Here is a 19,454-nt window from a genome sequence, read left to right on the forward strand (position 1 = left end):
ACTCAATTCCCAGTCCTGTGGAAGCATCCCTTGAAAGCAACGCAGACTGGCACCAATGTGGCCATCCTCGGCACCAGGCTGAGGCTCGAATTAATATTGGTACCAGCCAACCCCAAGATCACCCATTTCCAACTCTGTAACATTAACCCAACTCCTTTGCCTTGGTTACCAGCACACCTGATGCAAGACTGCTCTAACCAATCACCCTCATCCCATGCTCCACGACTCTGTGGCCTACAAACTAACTCACACCAAGTGTCTTCCACCTGACAGCCGTGCTCTCCGACCTACACCGGCTCTTCCTAATTGGATTGGAAGGCAAGGGGGAAGAACGGGGAGGAGTTCCAAAGACGTATCAAGTTGCAAAGAACTTACATAGTCAAGCTCTTCGATTTGAGGACAGACACTAATATTGAGCTTGTTACAGAAGACAAAATCTTGCTTGGATCCACTGAGACTTGAGAGGGCATTACTAATAAGCACCTGAAATCAAAAATGGCAGCTCATTAGCAAACCCCATCCTACCTGATCACTAAGCAAAGGAAGAACTCTGACCAGAAAATGGACTCTTAAGTATTTACTGTAGGATGGCACAAATAGAGTAATGTTATTACGGTGCCAGTGACCCGGGTTCGGGTTCAATTCCTGACAACCTCCGCAAGGAGCTCGCACATGGAGGTTTCTTCCTGGTGGTTCCACATTCCACATGTAGATGTGTAGAGGAGAGTGTATTGACTGGCTGTATCACAGCCTGGGATGGGAACACCAATGCCTTTGAGCTGAAAATCCTACAAAAGGTAGTGGATTCAGCCCAGTCCGTCATGGATAAAGCCCTCCCAACCATAGAACAATCTACATGAAATACTGTTATACGGAAGCAGCATCCATCATCGAAGATCCCCATCATCTGGGCCATGCTGTCTTCTCACTGCTGCCATCGGGTAGAAGGTACAGGAGCCTCAGGACTCTCACCACCAGGTTCAACAACAGTTACTACCCCTCAGCCATCAGGCTCCTGAATAAAAGGGGATAACTACACTCACAACATCATTGAGGTGTTCCCATAACTCATGGTCTCACTTTAAGGGCTCTTAGTCTCATTATCTCATGTTCTCGTTATTCATTGCTATTCATTTATATTTGCATTTGCACAGTTTGTTGTCTTCTGCACTCTGGCTGATCTTTCACCGATCCTGTTACAGTTACTGTTCTGTAGATTTGTTGAGTATGCCTGCAGGAAAATGAACCTCAGGATTGTATAGAGTGGCACCTATGTACTCTGATGATAAAGTTTACTTTGGACTTTTCTGAAGATGTATGGGCTGGCAGGTTAATTGGTCACATGGGTGCGACTGAGCCGTTGAGCCAGCAGGGCCTGGTATCGAGCTGTATCTTGAATTAAGTTCTCTCTTGCCTTCTGTGCACAAAGTTCCAAACAGAGAGGAGTCAATTTTCTCTTTTACAGAAGGTGTGAGGATATCTGAAGAAAACGAGACCACAAATGCAGGAATGTAGACTAAACACTAGAAGTAACCAGTGTGTTGATCAGCATCTACAGAGGCAAAAGGTGCATGTCAATGTTTTGGGTTGAGACTGCATCAGGGCTGAGAGGAAAGATAACCAGTGTATGGGGGTGTGAGGGAGAGATTGGGGTAGAGGTTGCTTGACCAACATCTTCCTGTCTCTGTCCCACTCCTCCCCATTATTACTGATAGGATGGGATTATGATGGGCTGAATGGCCTCTTTCAATGTTGTAAGAAAATATGAAAATGGGTATGGAATACACTGTTGACTTCAGGAAGGGTAAGACGAGGGAACACAAACTAATTCTCAAAGAGGGATCAGAAGTGGAACGAGTGAGCAATTTCAAATTCCTGTGTGTCAGTATCTCTGAGGATCTAACCTGGGCTCAGCGTATCGATGCAGCCACAAAGAGAGTACGACAGCGGCTATATTTCATTCGGATTCAAAGAGATTTGGTATGTCACCAAAAACACTGGCAAATTTCTACCCTGGAGAGCATTCTGACGAGCTACGTCACCGTCTGGTATGGCGGTGGGGGGGGGGGGGGGTGTACTGCACAGGATTGAAATAAGCTGCAGAGAGTTGTGAATCAGTCAGCTCCATCACGGGTACTAGCCTCCCCAGCATCCAGGACACCTTCAAGGAGTAATGCCCCAGAAAGGCAAAATCCGTCAAAGGACCCATCACCCAGGCCATGCCTTGTTCCCATTGTTACTGTCAGGAAGGAGGTACAGGAGCCTGAAAGCACACAACTCAACGATTCAGGAACAGCTTCTTCCTCTCTGCCATCCCATTTCTGAATGGACATTAAACCTGTGAACACTACCTCACTACTTTTTTATTTCTAGTTTTGCTCTAGAAATATAGTTTTCTCTGTTATATATATTCAGTATTTCTTTCGATTATGTATGGCATTGTATTGCTGCAGCCAAGTTAACAAAGTTCACGTCAAATGCCGGTGATATTGATTCTGACGTTGGGGAAGCGCTTCGCGTACCTCACACTGATCCCAGCCTTTGGAGAGTCTCTTGGCGTAGTCATACGCAACGTGCTGCTTCTCCGTCCCAGACACTGCGTCGTGGTGCTGAAGCACCCCCATCGCCTTCCCTATGTTCAACAACAGCGTTAGTGGGTGATCACAGGTCAGTTCTTAAACCACCTCAAGGGAGAAAAGAACCTGACAGTCAAATGGATCAATCTGATATCAGAGAATGGACACAGTATACAAACTGAGATTCTTACTCTTCACAGACATCTACGAAACAAACCCCCAGAATGAACAGCAACAGAACCCGTCACCTGTCTCCTCCTTAGTCACAGAGATAAACTCTGAGCCAGTCGCACCTGCCTGTGGCTCTCTGCTCCAGTCTGGAAACATTGCACTGGAATCCAAACCCACCCCCAGGAACCGGTGACTGCGTGGGTTTCCTCCGGGTGCTCCGGCTGCCTCCCACATTCCAAAATGTACATGGATATGCAAGAGTCTCATTAATAGCCTGGAGAAGGGAGCAGAGTGCAAGGTCTCCAAGTCAGGTGAAACTCTCCTAGTCTCCTCCAGTGGCAGCATATGCTTTCTTAAACAAAGCCTGAGCAACAACTGTAACAGTTCTTCTCTAGTTTCAACCTCCAACCCTTTTGCATAAAGGCTTCATGCCAACATGGTGTCCCCTGCATCCCTCTGGACTCCACTCTTCTGCAGTCTCTCTCCATCGAGGTAACTGCCTTCTGATTCCTGATGCTGAACTGCACGGCCTCACACTGGAGTCCGATGGCCCGACTTTTGCCCACTTAATCCATCCACATCTCAGTGTAGTCCAAATACCCTCACTGCAACATGCCCTCTCAATCACTATTTTGTCATCAGCAGGCTTGGATGACACAACCATTCACATTTCTTCCCCATTCTGATGTTTGGTCTGAACAACAACTGAACCTCTTGACCATGTCTGCATGCTTTTACGCATTGAGTTGCTGCCACCTGATTGGTTGATTAAATATTTGCATTAACGAGATGAACAGATGTACCTAATAAAGTGGCCACTGAGTGTATGTAGTGAATTGATAAGGGTCAAGAGCTGATGCTTAAGGACCAGTCTGAAAGGTACTCATCAACTGTGACTCTGTTTTCCACATTAACACACCTCCCCCAGTACCTCATCTTCCCTTGGCACTTTATCAAATGCCTTCTTTCAAGCCAAATACACTATATCTACAAATTCCCCTCTAAATCTGAGTAGAGACACATCCATATATCTTGAATAATGTAGTTAACTTGGAAGGTCAGCATGGAAAGTTTGGGCAGAAGGGCCTGTTTCCTTACTGTATCTGAATGGTGGAGCCATTGGGAGGACACCCACACACCCTGTTTATGTTACATTACTAGCTCACTAACACCAACGGAAACTTGGGGCCAACACTGGACCCTGGGAGACAACATGTCCCTCTGCAGCCAGATCTTTGACTTCCTGACCACCAGGACACAATCAATAAGGATAGGCAGCGGTACCTCTGTCGCGATTATTCTAAACACTGGTGCTCCCCCTCTACTCTAGTCCCTGGACACTCACGACCCTGTGGCCAGATCCTACTCTAACTCCACCAGCAAGCTTACAGATGACATCATCTGTATCTCAAGTAACGATGAGTCGGAGCACAGGAAGGAGATGCTGACATGTTGTCTTGACAACCTCTCCTTCAATGTCAACAAAGAGCTGATCATCGACTTCAGAGAGGGGGGTGGTGCACAAGCTCCTGTTGGAACTAATCCCAAATGCCTGGTACTTGATCCATCTCCCTCTAGTCCATGTTCATGTCTTTGAACCTCAGTTAATGGTAGGGCCCATGGCATAAAAAATGTTGGGAACCCATGGTCTAACACAGGGGTGTCAAACTCATTTTAGGTCACGGGCCAGATTGGGCAAAATGCAGCTTCATGCGGGCCGGATCAGTCAGGCGCGTGCGAACGCAGCTTTCATTGCCTCCGTTTTTTCAGCCTGTTCTCATGTGTCTCAGTCTCTGCTATAACTACAAAGTGTTTCACTTCACAAATTCCGTTTCTTATGAAGAAGACTGCTGAGCAAGCATTATTTTTATGATTGATATTAACTTACAATCATAGGCTTCATATCGCCAGGCCATTAATAATTAAAATAATAGATCTATCTAAAATGATCTCACGGGCCGGATATAATTGTACGCCGGGCCGGATATGGCCCGCGGGCCTTGAGTTTGACACCTATGGTCTAACAGCTTCTTCAACACTGGTATTATATCTGCTCCCACCACTTCCCCAGACAATCTATTCTTAACACCCACAAAAATAAATGCCCTCCCCCACATCTCCTTTAAACTTCCTGCCCTCACCTGAAACCTGCACTCTCTGGTATTTGACATTTCTACCTCAGGAGAGAGACGTGACTACCCATCTCATAGCTTTCGGGTCTTCCCTCAGCCTCTGAGAAAATGACCCAAGTATGTCCAACCTCTCCTCATAAGATCATACTCTCTAATCCAACAAACATCTTAGTGAGTTCATTTAGGGAAGGGGGATGCACACACTCTTGTTAATGTGTGCAATGTTGAGATTGAAATTGTTGACAGCTTCAAGTCCCCGGGTGTGAACATCATCAATAGACAGTCCTGGTCCAACCACGTTGATGTCACTGCCATGAAAGTTCACCAACACTTCTAGTTCCTCATGAGGACAAAGAAACTTGACATTATCTCTGTTGATCCTTACCAATTTTTACCAGTGCAGCACAGGAGGCGTCTCATCTGGATGCACAACTGTTCTGCAAGTGGCCGCAGGAAACTGCAGAGAGTTGTGGACACAGAAACCAGCCTCTACTCTAATTCCTGCTACCTCAGCAAAGCACCGCCCGTCTGGCCACCCCTCCCAACAGGCAGAAATACAAAAGCCTGAAAGCATGCATCGTGTGTGGGTTGGCTTGGTAGCATAGTGGCTAGCACAATGCTTACAGTGCCGGTGACCCGGGTTCATTTCCTGCTGCTGCCTGTAAGGAGTTTGTATTGTCACGGGTAACCCTGGTTTGTAACGGGGTCCAGAATAGACCCTATGAACTGTGCTGCTATTAAGAGAGAGAGAGGGAGGCGTCCAGCGCAGTGAGAGAGAGAGAGAGAGAGAGAGACAGACAGAAACTGCTCGAAAGATTAATGTTATGGTTTCTCTACCAGCTTGTTTACATTTCCCTGAGGTCACTTGCCTGCTTGTAAAGTTCCTGCAGAGGAGGGCGGAGCCGGTTGATGGGCAGCTGGTGTCCAACATGCGGAGATAAAAAGCAGGCCCGCTGGGACACAGGGAGACACACCAGGAGACACGCAGTGCGGACACAGAACGAGCTTGGTTGCACCCACAGGAAGGTGGAGTTTCAGAGGATCGATTCTGGGAAATCGATCAGTGGCTCACAGTGTGAACAGGTGCGACCGGTGGGGAATTATTTGTGTGTCCACCCTTGCCTGGGTGATAATTCCACCACTGAAGAACGGTCGTACATATCATGGTCATAGTCGGTGACCGCATCAGGACTTTAGAAGACAACAGGAAGATCGACAGGCACCTCTCACCTCTCTCTAACGCTACTCAACTATATACCACAAACTGAACTGAACTCTCTTCATCATCGTAAGACTGTACCCATTTACCCCTAGGTTTGAAAGAGCCTAGTTTTGTTCCTATTTCCATATATCTCATTGCTAACCTGTTCGATATATCTGCATTTATACTACTGTACTGTGTAGTTACTAATAAACATTATTAGTTTACAGCAATACCAGACTCCAAAGTGTTTTCCATTTCTGCTGGTTCTTTAACCCAGTCACGGGGTACGTGACGGTATACCCTCCTTGTGTCTGCGTGGGTTTCCTCCGGGTGCTCCAGTTTCCTCCCACAGTCCAAAGACAGGTCGATAGGTCGATGGATCATTGTAAACTGTCCTGTGATTAGGCTAGGGTTAAATTGGGGGTTTGAAGGGCCGGGAGGGACTATTCCATGCTGAATTCCAATAAATATTTATTTTAAAAAATCAGGCTCAAAGACTACTTTTATAAGACTCTTGAATAAACATTCATACGGTAAAATGAACTCGACCAAACAATCTACCTCATTATAATCTTGAACATTGTTTACCTGCACTACACTTTCTCGGTAGCTTTAACACTTCATTCTGCATTGTTATTGTCTCACCTTGTGCTGCCTCAATGCACTGTGTAGTGATTTGACTGGTGTGTAAGACAAGCTTTCCACTGCATCTTGGTACATGTGACAATAATACACTTACTCAGCACAGAGCTGTCTCCAACACCATACGGGCCGTTGTGAGCGTGTGAAGCTGCCAGGACCTCCAGCTGATTGCAGATCTGTGAAGGGAATGGGCACAGTAACTTTCTGACCTGAGAACATCTCCAGTTTTCTCAATACAGGCTCCAGGATCTCCCCTACATGGGTGACCTTACGTAACATTGAGCTGCCTGATAGATCCAGTGACTTCTCAAAGTTCAAAGTAAGTTCATTACCATATACTCCCCCGAGATTCACTCTTTTTCAGACATTTGCAGGAAAATAAAGAAATAGAGTAGAATAAACAAAGAACATACATGAACAAAGACCTACAGATAGCCCACGTGCAATAAGAAACATACTAGGCAAATAAAAAACAAAAATAAATAATACTGAGAACGTGAGTGCGTAGTTTATGGAATTGGTTCAGTGTTGAGGTGAGTGAAGATATCCACTCTGGTTCAGGAGCCTGATGGTGGTAGGGTAATAACTGTTCCTGATCCTGGTGGTGTGGGACCTGAGGCTTCTCTATCTCCTACCTATGTGCTTGATGATGGGTAACGCTTGCTTGTGGTAACACTCCATGTCAATGTGCTCAGTCTGAGAAGGGCTTTGCCGGTGATGTATCCATCACTTCCCATTGTACTTTCTGGTCCGTTGCTTGGTTTCGTTGCAACCTCTGCCACTGTCCATATTATACTTGACAGAGTCATGGAAAGATACAGGCCATTTGCCCCGATGAGTTCATGCTAACCATCAAACTCCATTTGCACTATTGCAACTTATCCCACTTGTTTTGCCCACGATCCCATAAAATCCCCCAGATTATCTCACTCACCTACAACACTGGGGGCAATTTACAACAGGCAGATAACTTACCGGTCCCTGGCACGTGGGAGGAAACCTACACAGTCACAGGGGGAAGGTGCAAATTCCACACAGACAGTGCAGGAAGTCGGGATCAAACCCGGGTCTCTGGTGCTGACGACTCCATCAGAGGCTCCGGCTCCACCCCAGATCCTACAGACTTGTGACTGCCAGGTGAAATGACCACAGCAAATTCCCCCTTGTATAGCTGGAGGGAGAGTGGTGTGAGCTAGCACAGATTTGATAGGCTGAATGGCCTCCATTAGAATAATGAAGAGGTTTACCAGAATGCTGCCTGGTTTCGTGAGAGGCCAGATTGTTTTCTTTGGAGGAGCAGAGGCTGAGGGGAGGTCTGATAAGATTATGAGAGGCATAGATAGAGTATGTTTTCCAGTGTGGAAATGTCTAATACCAGAGGGCTTGCATTGAAAGTGAGAGGGAGCAAGTTCAAAGGGGATGTGTGGGGCAAGTTTTCTTTACTCAGAGGGGTGGATGTCTGGAATGCACTGCCTGGTATGGTGGTAGTGGCAAATACACTGGAGACTTTTTGGAGACACTTGGACAGGAACGTGGATGTAAGGAAGATGGAAAGATATGGACAAGGTGTGGGTAGGAGGGATTAACATTTGGGTGTTTTTGATTTACTCTTCAGCTTGTTTGGCACGACATTGTGGGCTGAACATCCTGTGTTCTATGTCAAATATACACCACACACTTTGTAGGAAATCACGTCTCTCCTCCACCCACCCCAACCCAGAGGTAACCTCAGCCCATCACCCCACATGCACTCCTAGTTCATGAATGTTTCCGATTCACTTTACAATGAGGCCTCCCTCTGCGTTGGACCTTTAACGCAGCAAAGTGCTCCACAGAAACATCTTCAGTCAAGAGCATAATGGCAGTCATGACAGTTACTGGTCCAATGACTCAACGTGCTGGGCTACTGATTTAAATACACAAGGTCGGCCGATTTAAATACTAGGAGGGCCGAGATGGCCTGTTTCCGTGCTGTGATTGTTATATGGTCAATTCTAACCACAGCTGAAGAACTTAAAAATTGATCAAATTAAAATATTTAAATAAATCTGTGATTGAAAAATAAAGCCAATCTCAGGAATGGGAAGTTGGGAGAACACACGAGTCTTCAGTGAACAGTCAGTAGTGGAAGGGGTGAGCAGCTTCAAGTTCCTGGGCATTAACATCTCAGAGGAACTATTCTGGGCCCAACGTAATGGTACAATCATGACAAAGGCTCACTTGAGGAGAACTAGCGAACTTCATGCAGATGTACGGTGGAGACCATCACTGCCTGGTTCCGAGGCTCCGATGCACAAGAACACAAGAGGCTGCAGAGGGTTGTAGACTCAGCCTGGCCTGTCACAGGCACAAGCCTCCCAACCATCTTCAAAAGGCAGTGCCTCAAGAAGGTTGCATCCATCGTTAAGGACCCCACCATCCTGGACGCTACTGTCAGGGAGGAGGTCCAGGAGCCTGAAAGACCACACTCAGCATCTTCCCCTTTGCCAATGGTCCACGGACACTACCTCACCGTTCTACTCGCTCAAGTCTGGAGAAAAGGACGGGAGGTTCATTAGCAGGGGTGGGTGGTGGGGGTGGGGTGATGTACATTATGGAATTGGAAATGGGTGTGGTACTTGGGGGCCAAACTCAGAACGGTCTCTCGTCTCCAGATGAAACCCTTCAGCTTCAAACCAGGACCAATATCCCGGGTCCAAAGGTTAGGCCCTGTACATACAAATCCCACCCACTTGTAGGAAGTTGTTGCTCAGCCTCTCGTATCGCTTCAGCGCGGGTCGGCTGGTGAAGTAACCCGTCCAGAACTGGTGGGGACCGTCCGCGTATGGGAAGAAGTCGTCAGTCTTGACCGACCTGCGGAGGAGAGTGGGACAAAGACTGAAATTATACGCTGCTTCTCACATCATGTAGTGATCTTATCATCGCTTACATTTTCAATATTTTTATTACTTTAATTTATACAAAGCCAGCAATGTGAGTGAAGAATATGCTGACTCATATCAATCTTGTGTAGGATCACTGCCTTGTTTGTGTTGCTGGAAACGGGATCAAATCCCCATCTGGGTTTCACAATTGAATCGAGTTTTACTGATAGCTATGTGGAACAAGGGGACATTTGTAAACCACTTCCTGTTTTCACTATTGCCCGGCAGAGATCTGCTGTCCCTATGCAATTTCATGTGACTCCAGACCCAACTTTCTGACCCGAGGCTGTTTTGTAGACGAGTTCAGCAGAGTTATTACTTCAGGAGCAACCAAGGGCTGAAAATAAACGCTGATGTTGGCAGTGATGCCGTGTCTCGTGAAAGGCCACAGCATTAGTGTACCATAATAAAACATGAAACAGTATAGGAACAGGCCAGTTGGCCCATAATAATGTGCCAATCGTGATGCCAAATGAAACTAATCCCACCTGCCAGCACTTGATCCCACGCTCTCTGCTCCACGCTCAAGTGTTCGTCTAACAGCCTCTTAAACACCAGTATTGTACCTGCTACCAACTCTTCCCCGGACCGTCTATTCCAAACACCCATCACTCTCCCTGTAAAAATAAATGCCCTCCCCACATCTCCTTTAAACTTTCCCCCCTCAACTTAAACCAACACCCCCAGGGAACAGGCATGACTAGCTATCCTAGCAGAGCCTCTCATAACTTTGTACAGCTTTCGAGTATTCCCTCAGCCTCTGATGCTTCAGAGAAAATGACCCAAGTTTGTCCAATATCCTGATGAACCCCTCCTGCAGCCCCCACACCCTTCCTGCAAAGGGGTGACCTGAAGTGAACACGGTTCATTCGTTATCTGCCATGTCATATTACACGAATAAGCATTGTCTTTCCATGACCGTGACTGTTCTCGGCAAATTTTTCTGCAGAGCTGCTTTGCCATTGGCTTCTTCCGGGCAGTGTCTTTACAAGACGGGTAATGCCAGCCATCGTTATTACTTTTCAGAGATTGTCTGCCTGGCATCAGTGGTCATGTAACCAGGACTTGTGATCTGCACCGGCTGCTCATACGACCATCCACCACCTGCTCCCAGGGCTTCCCGTGACCCTGATCGGGGGCTAAGCAGGTGCTACACCTTGTGCAAGGGTTGTAAGGTTCACTTAATATCAGAGAGTGTACACAGTATAAAACCTGAAATTTTTACTCTTCACAGACATCCACAAAACAGCAGACCCCATGGAACGAATGACAGAAACAAAGAAGCCCCAAATATCCCCCCTACGCTATTCACACAAGCGGCAGCGAAGCATTAAACCCCCTCCCTCCATGTGCACCAGAAGCACTGACCACCTACCAGCCACGGACCTCTCTGTCCACAGTGCACGCTCTGCAACCTGGGCCGGGTACATTGTCTACACTGCTTGTCACACACTCAGTGGCCACTTTATTAGGTACACCAGCCCAACCAGCCAATCATGCGACAGCAACTCAATGCATAAAAGCATGCAGGCATGCTCAAGGGGTTTAGTCGTTGCTCGGACCAAACAGTGAACGGGGAAGAAATGTGACCTCAGTCACTTTGACCGTGGAATGATTGTCCGTAGATGGGGAAGTTTCAGTATCTAAGAGGCTGTTCATCTCCTGTGATCTTCACACACAACATTCTCAGGAGTTTATAGAGAATGGTGCAAAAAGCAAAAAAAATCCTGTGAACCGCAGTTCTGTGGGTGCAAATGCCCTGTAAGTGAGAGAGGTTGGATAAGAATGGTCGGACGGGTTCTGTCTGATAGGAAGTAACCTCAAATAAGATTGTGTTACTACAGCGGTGTGCAGAAAAACATTTCTGAATGCACAACACATCAAACCTTGAAGTGGATGGGCTACAGCGGCAGAAGACCTTGAACATATACCCAGAGGCCACTTTATGAGTTACCTCCTGCACCAATAAAGTTGCCACTGTGTGTATATGCTATGGCGTTTAGGGTACAGTTCTCCAAAGCACCGAACTTAAAAAGAAAACAACACACGTGGGGTTCAGTGTGAGCGTTGAGATGTGTGGAGAGCTCAGGAGAACAGGGGACTTTGAGTTACCAAAGTTCCCCAGTGTTCAGCTTTCCTCACCTTGTGCCTGGACCAACGAGAGGCTGATCAAAGAGCTGAGTAATCAACAACAATACTTCCCATTTACAAACTACTTGATCTTTACCCAATGAGTAATTCTTATCATCTTGCTCAAGGCTTCTACGGCCTACACGTCCATGGGTCTGTAAGGAGTTCAGTGCTTTCAAGAGCGAGGGGAGGAGGTTAGAAAAACAGCCCGAAACTCACCAGGTGAGATTTGCCTTGTTTAACTCCTGTAGGTAGCAGGAAGGTGTGGAATACAGCGCATTGACTTTGCTCCCTTTACTTTGCTGTTGATAAACAAATGGAGAGGTTCCAGTGAATACACTTATCCAACACACAAAGGTGTTCTAACACGCTAAGCCCACCAGCTGCCTGAGTACTCCCAGCAAACTGATGGCCTCAGAGAATCTCCAACATCAATTCCAGTCCAGGCCAAGGACAATGGAGACCATTATGCCTGTTGGGTAACAGCAGACTAGTTTCCCAAAGCACATTCTCAACACATCCAGATATAGTGAGCAATGTTGGGCCCCGTATCCAAGCAAAGTTGTGCTGGCCCTGGAGTGGTTCCGGACGAGACTCATCAGAATGATCCTGAGAATGAAAGGCTTGTCATCTCCGCGCCTTTACTCAGAGCAGTTTGGAAAGAGGAGGAGGATCTCGTCAAAACCTATCAAACACTGATAGATCCCGGATAGAGTGGATGTGGAGAGGACGCTTCCATTAGTGGGAGCATCTCAGATCCAAGGACACAATCCAGGGACAAAGGGACGTTCCTTTCAAACTAAGAGATGAAATTTTTTAGGCTAGAGGGTGGTGAATCTATGGAATTTGTTGCCGCAGAAGCCTGTGTAGGCCAAGTCATCGGGTGTGCATTTTAAAACAGATATTCATAGGTCCTTGATTCCTAAGGGAGTTAAGGGTAGAGGCCTGAAGGTTGAGTCTGCGATCTGGGCCAGACACTGAGGTCTGAGAGCCCAGGGTCAAGGATCAGAGGCGGCCTGTTCTATGTGTGCCAGTGATAAATAAATCAGACTTCAATTCAGAAATCCGAATAAGACCACAAGTGGACAGGAGACATTACCCAAGCATTCACGTATTTGATGAGTTTGTCCATGTTCTTGTACCACATGCCTGCATCTTGAAACTGGAAATCCGATCCCATGGTCATGATGATGTGGTCAGTTCTGTAATGCCTGGCCTTAAAACGCAGGACAGAAATACTCCATTAAACATTCATTCACAATCACAACAAAACACCCCAAAAACCCTGGAGAGTTTCAGATCTGCCGTCTCCTGGGAACACCAACATCGCCTGGGGCTCACCTACTTCTCGATTGTACACTCGACTTTATGTCAAGCTCTCGGATGGTCTGAGCTCGAGAAGGTGGGAGTTTGACTGAATATTTACCGTCACAAGCGTGCTAGACAAGTAAGCTGAAACTGCTCAGTGCACAACAAGGGTAAAAGACTTGGAGTATGAGGCAAGGAAACTTTATCAGGAATGCTGTACGATTCAAAGTTTTCACCAAAGTTACCCAAAGGACAGAGGCATTAATGATTTGTTCAGTGAGAAAAACCATTACAATTTAGTTGCACGTTGTAACAAACTAATCTATGAGTTTCCTCTCCTATCTTCCACAGACCTGCCCGATATCAGGGGCAGACTCACAAGGCGGGTTTCGTCTGGACTGCTACCTGGGAAGACAACTATTTCATTTGAGCAAAATGCACACTTGAACTGCAGAACTTGAAAGGCAGCTTTTCACATTTCCACGGGTTGTTTATTGTGATACTAGGCCCTTCTGGCCCTTTGAGCCTCACCAGCCAGTGACTCCCCAATTTAATCCAAGCTTAATCACAGGACAATTTACAATGACCAATGTAACACAACACACAAAACGCTGGAGGAGCTCAGCAGGTCAGACTGCATCTATGGAAGTGGCATTTCGGGCCGCGACCCTTCTTTAGGATAGACCTAACAACCATACATCTTTGGACTGTGGGAGGAAACCGGAGCACCCAGAGGAAACCCACACAGTAAGGGGGGGGGAAGGACATACAGGCAGTGGTGGGAATTGAACCCAGGTTGCCTGTACTGTAAAGCATTGTGCTAACTACTGTGCCTCCATTGGCTAATTTATACACAACTTTTCCACGCCTATCTCAAGGTGAGACAAGGTGCCAGAGGCAAAATGCGGCACTTCAGCAAGCAGACAACATTGGTGCAAAGGGCAATTCCTGCTGAAAGTATCCTGGGTTAATCGCCAGAGCACTGAAAGCGCAGGGCCAGTAGATTCGGTGGGGATCTACCAAGGGAGTCAGACACGTACCTGAAGAGGAGAGATGGTGAGGATCCTCAGAGGAAAGACCAGAGGGGGTGGGAGTGAAAGGTGGAGAAAGTGGGCACCAGAGAGCCCCACGACCATAGGAGCAGATTCAGGCCATTCAGCCCATCAGGATAGAGTGTTCGTCTGTCATTCTAGCAACCGCACTTTTCTAACCAGCCTTTCGCTTCTGGAGAGGAAAGAGACAACTCTATACCACTAACAAGGTGCAGTCAGAAGTCTGACCTGTGTATAGGACGTTCACATCGCCTTGATTTGGACTGTCGTCTAGCCAAGCCTTATAATTCCTGAAATCCTGAATGACACCTCCAGTCCTCATATCCATGCCCCAAATGATTGACTGATAGGTAGAACTATCCTAGCATCCAGTCTGGCCCCCATTGCTCACCCTGCCAGTTTTACATTGTGTAGGGCATCATTACGAATGAGGTGGTCAGAGACAAAGAACTGAGAAAGTCGAAGGTTCATTCCTTACGAAGAGAAGGATTAAGTTTAACTCTCAAATTCAATGCTGACGGGAGTGGCATCAAATACTAATGTGGAAACATATTAAAAACTTTGAATTTTTAATGTATTTTTATGTATACAATTGTTTATGTATAGAAAAATAGAGGGCTATCGTTAACCCTAGGTAATTTCTAAAGTAAGGACATATTCAGCACAGGCTTTGTGGGGCAATGGGCCTGTATTTTGCTGTAGGCTTTCTATGTTTCTCTGTAGTTAATCTTGTAACATGACAAAATGAAACCTGTATAATCGCAGAGTGCTTTGCTATATGTTAAATGAGTACGTGGTGGAAGGCACGTCATGTTCTGATCACTGTGTAACTAAAGGGAGATGGGCACATGACTGCATGGCCATGAATTAAAGCCGAACAAGACTGCAGCCAGAACAGATAAAAAGTTGTATAAAAATGAACTTTGTAAGCTGTGACATGGGACCCTCATGCCACCCACTGTGAGGACTGGAGGTGAACAGATGCACCCTGAGTTTATTGTGCTTTGTCGTAAGACCTAGCGAAGAGTGACCGGCACTGGGAAGGGGAAGGAGAACCGGTGTGCATGAGTGATGCCTCTGAGCAGTCTGTGGTGATACTAGTCAGATTTTTGACTACTTGACTAAGGAAAGCACTGTGACTGCACCACTTTACTACGGTCACCCTGAAGGGTATCTGTTAGGAGCAAAGTTCGATGTCATGGCCGCTACTATCCTGGTTGAAATATTCTGGCCAGAGCCAGTCACACAAGAGTAACTCCAATCGTCACGGCTCCATCAATCCACGCGCCAGGATGAATACTTGCCTGTTCCTGCGCAGCTATTAGGAAATACTGCACAATTTCATCCACATTATACTCCTCCAAATTTTTATCGTCTTCGATGGGTTCATCTGAACACAGGACGTCCCAACACAACGACGCAGGAGGGTTATATCCATTAGGGAGAACACCTGAGTAAAAACGTTAAAAGCATTGGCATAGTGGTCAGGAGGTACACCTTGAAACAAAGAGCTAAAGGTCAGAACCAAACCTGGTGTTTTTCACATCACTTCTTTTCACACAGTTCATCTGAAGCACAGGTTCCTTGCTGTTGTGTATCCACAGTGAAGGAGAAAACCCTACATACTTGTCCTAGGCATTCTCTTTTACATTGTCACCCCTCCCGCACCAGCCAATAACCAACTGCCGCCCCTCTGACACCAGCCAATGATCAACACCCACCCCTCCAGCACCAGCCAAAGACCAACACCCACCCCTCCAACACCAGCCAATGATCAACATCCACCCCTCCAGCACCAGCCAATGACCAACACCAACCCCTCCAACACCGGCCAATGATCAACACCAACCCCTCCAGCACCAGCCAATGACCAACACCAACCCCTCCAACACCAGCCAATGATCAACACCAACCCCTCCAGCACCAGCCAATGACCAACACCAACCCCCTCCAACACCAGCCAATAATTAACACCAACCCCTCCAGCACCAGCCAATGATCAACATCCACCCCTCCAGCACCAGCCAATGACCAACACCAACCCCTCCAACACCAGCCAATGATCAACACCAACCCCTCCAGCACCAGCCAATGACCAACACCAACCCCTCCAACACTAGCCAATAATTAACACCAACCCCTCCAGCACCAGCCAATGACCAACCCCACTGGCACTAGAGACTAAACATGACCGATAACAAACTTTCATACTTACACCCAACTGGTTAGCATGGATGAGTTGGGCAAAAGGGCCTGTTTCAATGCTGTATTATTCTATGACAATGACACAGCAACTAAATTACTAGAATAGTAATTCAGGTCCTGGAATAATTATCCAGGACTTCCAACCACAGCAACAGGCCAATTCATTTAATTATGTAAATCTGAAAACAAAACTACTCATATTAGTAATGGTGTCTGCAAAACTATGGGATGGTTGTGAAAGACCTTCGGTTCATTAAGTAGAGGAGAAACCTTCCTCACCCTGTTACATCGGTAAACAGTTTATTGTGAAAAGCATGCATACCACCCAGGGAGATCATTTCATGCACAGCTACACCCAGGTAGTAGAAAAGTGAAAAAAATCTTTATCCTTCTCCTTGCTGATAATCAACACAGGCACAGCTCAACGATGCATACTTAACCTACTGCTCTATTCACTGTACAGCTACGCACCGCTCAAATGCCAGCTATGAATTTGCTAATGGCACCACTGTTGTTGGCATCATCTCAGGTGGCAACGAGGAGGTGCACAGCAGTGAGGGAGTGAGTTGAGTAGTGTTCCAATAACAACCTAGCACTGAGTGTCAGCAAGACCAAAGAACTGGCTGTGGAGTTCAGGAAGGAGAAATCATGACTACACACATCAGTCCTCATCAAGGGGCTGGCAGAGCAGCTGCAGGTTCCTGGGTAATAACATCTGAAAGGAACAGTCCTGGGCCCAACATAATGAACTGATCAGAATCAGGCTTATTATCACCGGCATGTGTCGCGCAATTTGTTAATTCAGCAGCAGCAGTTCAGTGCGATACATAATATAGAAGGAAAAAAAGTAAAAATTAATTAAAGTATATCTACATTGAATAGATTAAAAATCATGCAAAAACAGAAATAATATATATTTAAAAAGTGAGGTAGTGTTCATGGGTTCAATGTGCATTTAGGAATCGGATGGCAGAGGGGAAGAAACTGTTCCTGAATCACTGAGTGTGTGCCTTCAGGCTTCTGTACCTCCTTCCTGATGGTAACAGTGAGAAAAGGGCATGCCCTGGGAGCTGGGGTTCCTGAATAATGGACGCTGTCTTTCTGAGACCGCTCCCTGAAGATGTCCTGGGTACTTTGTAGGCTGGTACCCACGACGGCGTTTGCAGCTTCTTTCGGTCAGAATGTTCTCCATGGTACAGAGTGTTTTTGTTGACATACCAAATCTCTAAACTCCTAATGAAGTATAGTCGCCACAAAGTTATTATTTCTTGAGGAGTGAGGAGATGGTGTGGCCTGTCACCAAAGGCTAGCAAGTTTCCACAGGCGTAAAGTGGAGTGCATTCTGCCTGAAATAGAATCACCAGTGCACAGGATCACAAGAGGCTGCAGACTCAACGAGCCGGATGGGCACACCCCCCCCCCCACCTTCAAGAGGCGGTGATTTGAGGTGGTGGCATCCAGCAGAAAGGACCCTCACCATCAGTGACGTGCCCTCTTCTCATTACTACCATCACGATTCAGGAACAGCTTCCTCCCCGCTGAACGGTCCAAGGACATAACCTCACTATTCCTGTACAAAATAACAAACTTCGTGACAAAACAACAGGGATAATAAATCTGATTCTGAAGGAAGTGCAGGTACTGATGTGCTTTCCTGGCCAGGACAAACTGTTAGTGACATCTACACCTAGGAACTTGTACCACTGGAGAATAAGCATTGCGGAAGAGTGGGAGAAAAACTCATCGAACCCAGCTGGAGTTCAACTTCACTACTGCAAGCGATATCTGAACACAAGCAGCAAGTTTTGGAATCAGAATCAAGTTTAATATCACTGCTTTAATATCATATGTTGTGAAATCTGTTCTTATGTTGCAGAAGTACATTGCGATACATCACAAAAACTTAAATTACAGAAAGTATTAAATATATATAATATATAAAGTTAAATAATGCAAAAGGAGGAAAAAAAAGTAGTGAGGTAGTGTTCACGGGTTGAACATCCATTCAGAAATCTGACAGCAGAGGGGAAGAAGCTGTTTGTGAATCGCTGAGTGTGAGTCTTCAGACTCCTTTGCCTCCTTCTTGACGGGAGCAATGAGAAGAGGGCATGCCCTGGATGATGGGGGTCCTTAACGAGACATCGCTTCTTGAAGATGTCCTGGATAATGAGGAGGCCAGTCCCATGATAGTGCTAACTGGGTTTCCAACTTTCTGCAGCTTATTTCGATCCTGTGCACCTCCCACCACTCATAGCAGACAGTGATGTAGCCACCATGGTACATCTGTAGAAATAAGCGAGTGTCTTTGGTGACATGCCAAATCTCCTAAAACTCTCAATGAAATATAGTCTTTGCAGCTGTAATAATATGTTGGGCCAGGACAGATCCTCAGAGATGCTGAAATTGGTCACCCTTTCCACTCTGATTCTTTGATGAGGACTGGTGTGTTTTCCCTCATCTTACCCTTTCTGAAGTCCACAATCAGCTCTTTGTTCTTACCGAGTGCAATGTTGTTGCTGTGACACCACTCACCTAACGGATCTATTTCACTCCTGTACACCTTCTCGTCGCCATCTGAAACTCTGCTAGCAATAGTCGTATTATCAGCAAACTCATAGATAGCATTTGAGCTGTGCCGAGCCGGACAGACATAGGTGCATAAAGGGTAGAGCAGAGGGCAAAGCACACATCCTTCGACAGTAGAGCTGTGAAACTAGACTTACGAGTTGCGTAACAAAGTGTTGATGTATTTTATCTGAAACAAAATGTGTGAATGACATGTTTGCCTAATAATTAATCATGATCAGCACAAAGTTATTATTTGGTGTGAAGCATCGGGAGCTGACAAAAACCCTATTAAAAATAGCAGGTACAACACGGTCCATCGTGGTAAAGCCCACCCCAGCACTGAGCACATCGACACGAAGCAATGTCACAGAAAAGCAGCATCACCCAGGTCATGCTCCCTTCTCACTGGTGCCACCAGGAAGGTACAGGAGCCTCAGGACTTGTTCCTGAACCTGGTGGTGCAGCTATTACCCCTCAGCCATAAGGCTCTCGAACCTGAGTTCACTCACCACAGGTTCCTGCAACCTATGGGCTCACTTTCA

General features: G+C 46.5%; 1 protein-coding gene across 1 annotated transcript in view; it reads right to left on the reverse strand.

The window, feature by feature from the left end:
* Positions 1-19,454, reverse strand: part of man2b1 (mannosidase, alpha, class 2B, member 1) — a 68,998-nt gene that overhangs the window by 31,729 nt on the left and 17,815 nt on the right. The window contains exons 6-12 of the mRNA XM_059992335.1: positions 15,444-15,589; positions 12,879-12,995; positions 11,999-12,081; positions 9,458-9,578; positions 6,823-6,901; positions 2,523-2,632; positions 376-483 (exon numbers count right to left, since the gene is read on the reverse strand). Of these exons, the coding sequence (XP_059848318.1) occupies positions 376-483; positions 2,523-2,632; positions 6,823-6,901; positions 9,458-9,578; positions 11,999-12,081; positions 12,879-12,995; positions 15,444-15,589 (764 nt within the window). The remainder of the gene's footprint in view (positions 1-375; positions 484-2,522; positions 2,633-6,822; positions 6,902-9,457; positions 9,579-11,998; positions 12,082-12,878; positions 12,996-15,443; positions 15,590-19,454) is intronic.

Source organism: Hypanus sabinus, chromosome 16 (assembly GCF_030144855.1).
Source record: "Hypanus sabinus isolate sHypSab1 chromosome 16, sHypSab1.hap1, whole genome shotgun sequence".
Classification (NCBI taxonomy): Eukaryota; Metazoa; Chordata; class Chondrichthyes; order Myliobatiformes; family Dasyatidae; genus Hypanus; species Hypanus sabinus.